This window comes from Salvia hispanica, chromosome 4 (genome assembly GCF_023119035.1).
Source record: "Salvia hispanica cultivar TCC Black 2014 chromosome 4, UniMelb_Shisp_WGS_1.0, whole genome shotgun sequence".
Taxonomy (NCBI): domain Eukaryota; kingdom Viridiplantae; phylum Streptophyta; class Magnoliopsida; order Lamiales; family Lamiaceae; genus Salvia; species Salvia hispanica.
This window is the reverse complement of record NC_062968.1, coordinates 5,110,466-5,113,960: the sequence shown is the minus strand read 5'-3', so window position 1 is coordinate 5,113,960 and position 3,495 is coordinate 5,110,466. Positions and strand designations below refer to the sequence as shown.

General features: G+C 34.8%; 1 protein-coding gene across 1 annotated transcript; it reads right to left on the bottom strand.

Annotated features, from left to right (window-relative positions):
- Positions 1 to 1,703: 1,703 nt before the first annotated feature.
- LOC125185632 (putative F-box/LRR-repeat protein 23) lies at positions 1,704 to 3,173 on the bottom strand. The gene is made up of 2 exons (XM_048082192.1): positions 2,849 to 3,173; positions 1,704 to 2,325 (listed from the first exon to the last, which is right to left on the bottom strand). Exons 1-2 carry the CDS (start codon positions 3,163 to 3,165, stop codon positions 1,794 to 1,796), a joined length of 849 nt encoding a protein of 282 aa, XP_047938149.1. The 5' UTR covers positions 3,166 to 3,173; the 3' UTR covers positions 1,704 to 1,793.
- Between the last annotated feature and the right edge of the window lie 322 nt (positions 3,174 to 3,495).

Genomic DNA, 3,495 nt, shown 5'->3' with positions numbered 1-3,495 from the left:
CTTCAATATTTAGGGGTTAATTAGGTGAATTCCTACGTATGGAAAGTGAGCTGAAATTTAGCTAGTAACAATTACGGCAAATTAATGGAAAAGGGTAATTTTGTCAATGTTTATACATGGTAATTTGTAGATCCAATAAATCTCTTTCCATATTATTCTGTTTAACTGATAGCAGATTTTACGTTTATATTAGGATTATGGATTACAAAATCTCTATTGAATGCTTGAGCAGCCCATAATGCATCATTCCAATTGTGTGATTGAATATGAACCAATCACAATGTATATTTAATTTAGGATACAATCTTGCAAACCGAACACCACTAAATACTGGGAACAAAACAATCACATGTACAAAGAACAGTAATACTGGGAACAAAACAATCACATGATGTACTGGAAATCAAAATTCAGAAAGGTTGAAGAATAATACGTATGCGCAAGATAATGAGCATAATGGCATCATACTAGCTGATATTTTTACAGAAACAGCGAAGAGATTGTTAAAGGCTTTTCTCTACCTACACCAATTTTATACTAGAAACAACGAGGACAAATAATGAGCACAAAGGAAGAAGACAGTGCTAAAAGTGAAATGCACATTTACCATCTAACTATACCAAGCAAAGATTAAAAAAAAAACACACACACAAGGGCTTTGAATAAGAAAATGAGCAAAAAAAGTAATGCCCCCCTTTCTTGAGATAGGACTGCACATCCTTAGAAGAACAAGATAAACTAACTACTTCCATTGACTCATAGCACAGTAAATTTCATTATACAGCTGCCAATTTTGTAACCTCACGACTTCTAACTATGTTTGTCTCCCAAAATTCTTTCAAAAGGTATAAGAGAAAAGCACGCAGCAATCAACATCAATATACAGCAGCCAATTTTGTAACCTCGACTTCTAACTATGTTTGTATATTTAGGCCATTTTCATATGCATAGATTAAAACATGATATGGATTAACAGATATAGCCATCTACAAGACTATAAATAATGCTAATAACTATCAAAATCTTAGCAACTAATAATAATCGCAATCAATATCATCAAAATTAACAAACATGTCCATATTAAGAATGACTATATATATATATCCTAGCAATCCTATCTTCACTCTTGGTTTTCCAGTGATAAGATAGGACTTATCAAAATGAAAATAAATTTAATTTACCAGAAGTTTTACAAAGTTCACCATCAACAAAATTGATAACAATAAACTATCATATCAATACAAACGAATTAATGCATATATAAAAGCATTTTGAGCATGCACAATGTCCAAATACATCATTTCATAAAGATTATTATCATTGTAATTTGTAAATGCTTTCACGAAAGTCTTACCTAGAGGAATTGTAGAAACTAAGTGAATCCATTTGAATATAACGCACAATACAATTAAGTCCAAATAAAAAACATCACAACAAAAAGCATTACTACTATAATAGTAGTAAATCACTAGCAACTGCAAATTCAGTATCGTAGTTATCATGCCATCCCTTAAGCCAATCCATCAAACTGATAGAATCAGAATACAGCCACCTATTCTTTTCAGAATATCTTTTGCTTGTTCGTCGAAACCAGAGCATCGTCGGTTATTTAGTTATTTAGTTTTACCCGCGTAGGAACAAACCTGAGTTAATGTCGTCAAAACTACAAAAGGACTAAAATAATAGATAGAGTAGCTCAAATATGCCAAGTCCAACAACCATTTCAATAAAACAAAACAATATTATCGTTCACCAACCTAGCATTTTCAAGACTAGAAATAGTAATAACCATCCTAATAATAATCAGGATCATATTCAACATCACCGTAACCGATTTCAGCATTGTCGAAAACATATAAGTCCTCATCATCCCAATCGTCAAGCTGAAAACTTGGTTCCGCTAAATCGAGCCACAGATCTTTTATTTGATTAGAACATCTTTTGCCAAGAGCCCCTTTAAGATCAAGACCGGCGCATCCTTGAAGATCAAGTGACTCGAGGTGGGGGCAACCATCGAGAATTGCTTTTAGTCCCTTATTTTCCATACGATGTACAGAAAGTCGGAGATGGTGCAGATTAGGCATGGTTTTTCCAATTGCTACAGCATACTCTGTAAATTCTAGATGCACCCCAGAGTAGTTGTAGTAGATAAATGATTTCAACATGGGGCAAGAGATGCCGATGCTTTCGAAATCTTTGAGAGTGAGCATTGGCATCACCATAAGGTGCAGCTCTTCCAATTGTGGGACTTTTTTCATTGCGTGAGCCAAAGTAATTCCCGTGATACCATATTCCACAAGTGTTAGGCATCGAAGCTGAGTTGATCTGTCAAAAGAGATGAACATAGACCATATCAGTTATTCTGGGAACCCCAAAAAATAGAGGTTCAAAAAGCAAGAATCAGCTCACCATAACTTGTACATACACCAGTGACAACAGCACAAGTGCAATTAATAAGAAAATATTCAATTATAGCACCAAAATTTCTTTGTTAGTCACGCCTTTTATTTTGGTATTCTTGAAGTTTCACTGAGTTTTAGAACACAAACCTTACAAGTTTGAAATCAACATATATAGTTCTAAGTTGCCAAAACTAGTTCAATTGTTAGAACAATTGCTCAAATCTTATTTTTAAAGACAAAACACAAGCTAATTATTAGCCATAATCAATATTAGTACTAATCATCCCTCAACAATCAACACAATTGGGTTAGTAGAAATAAAATGTGCATTAGGTAAGTGAAAATGAAATTTGATGGAGTAATTGATAAGAGAAATTAAAAATTGAAATTTGGTGTAGCACAAAGGTAAATGAAACAGCAAGCATTGTAAAGAGAGAGAATCATACCTCTCGACTGCGTAGTTTAGCAACCGATCCCCTTCAAAACAGGCTAGCTTTAGGTCGACCAATTGTCCCTGGCTACGATCCACTGCACAACGGAAAATGCTCTCAAATTCGTCAAATGCGCAACGTCGATAGTGCAAATCAATGGCGCGCCACATGGTCGGATTTCTGCAGACTCTCCACCATGTTGTGCACACTCTCTGCGCACTCTTCAGTATCTCTTCAGTGCGCAGCCTTTGAAGGATATTTGCCGTCAATTCCTCGGGCAGTTCGGTCCATGGCGGCGATGGCGGAATTGCGGCTGAGGATGAAGAGGCCATCGTTCAATTTGGAAAATGGAAATAATGTTTTGGTGTGGATTTGAAGATATGAATTTATTGAAAATTGAAATAAGAGGCTCCTCGATTCAAATGCCCACCACCCTTCTTATTCATGTCATGTTTTAAATTTCTAGTACTGCTATAATTTAAAATATTCAAATTGAACAAATGAGTTTTAAATTAATTGATACTAATAGAGATTGAATGCTTTCACCTCTCCTATTGTGGCCTCGCTTATTTTTATTTTATTTTATGTGAAATGCTCTTTTGGTGTCATAGATGAGATTAGGACTATAGCCTAGATGAGATATGAGTTTCAAGTTAACTAAT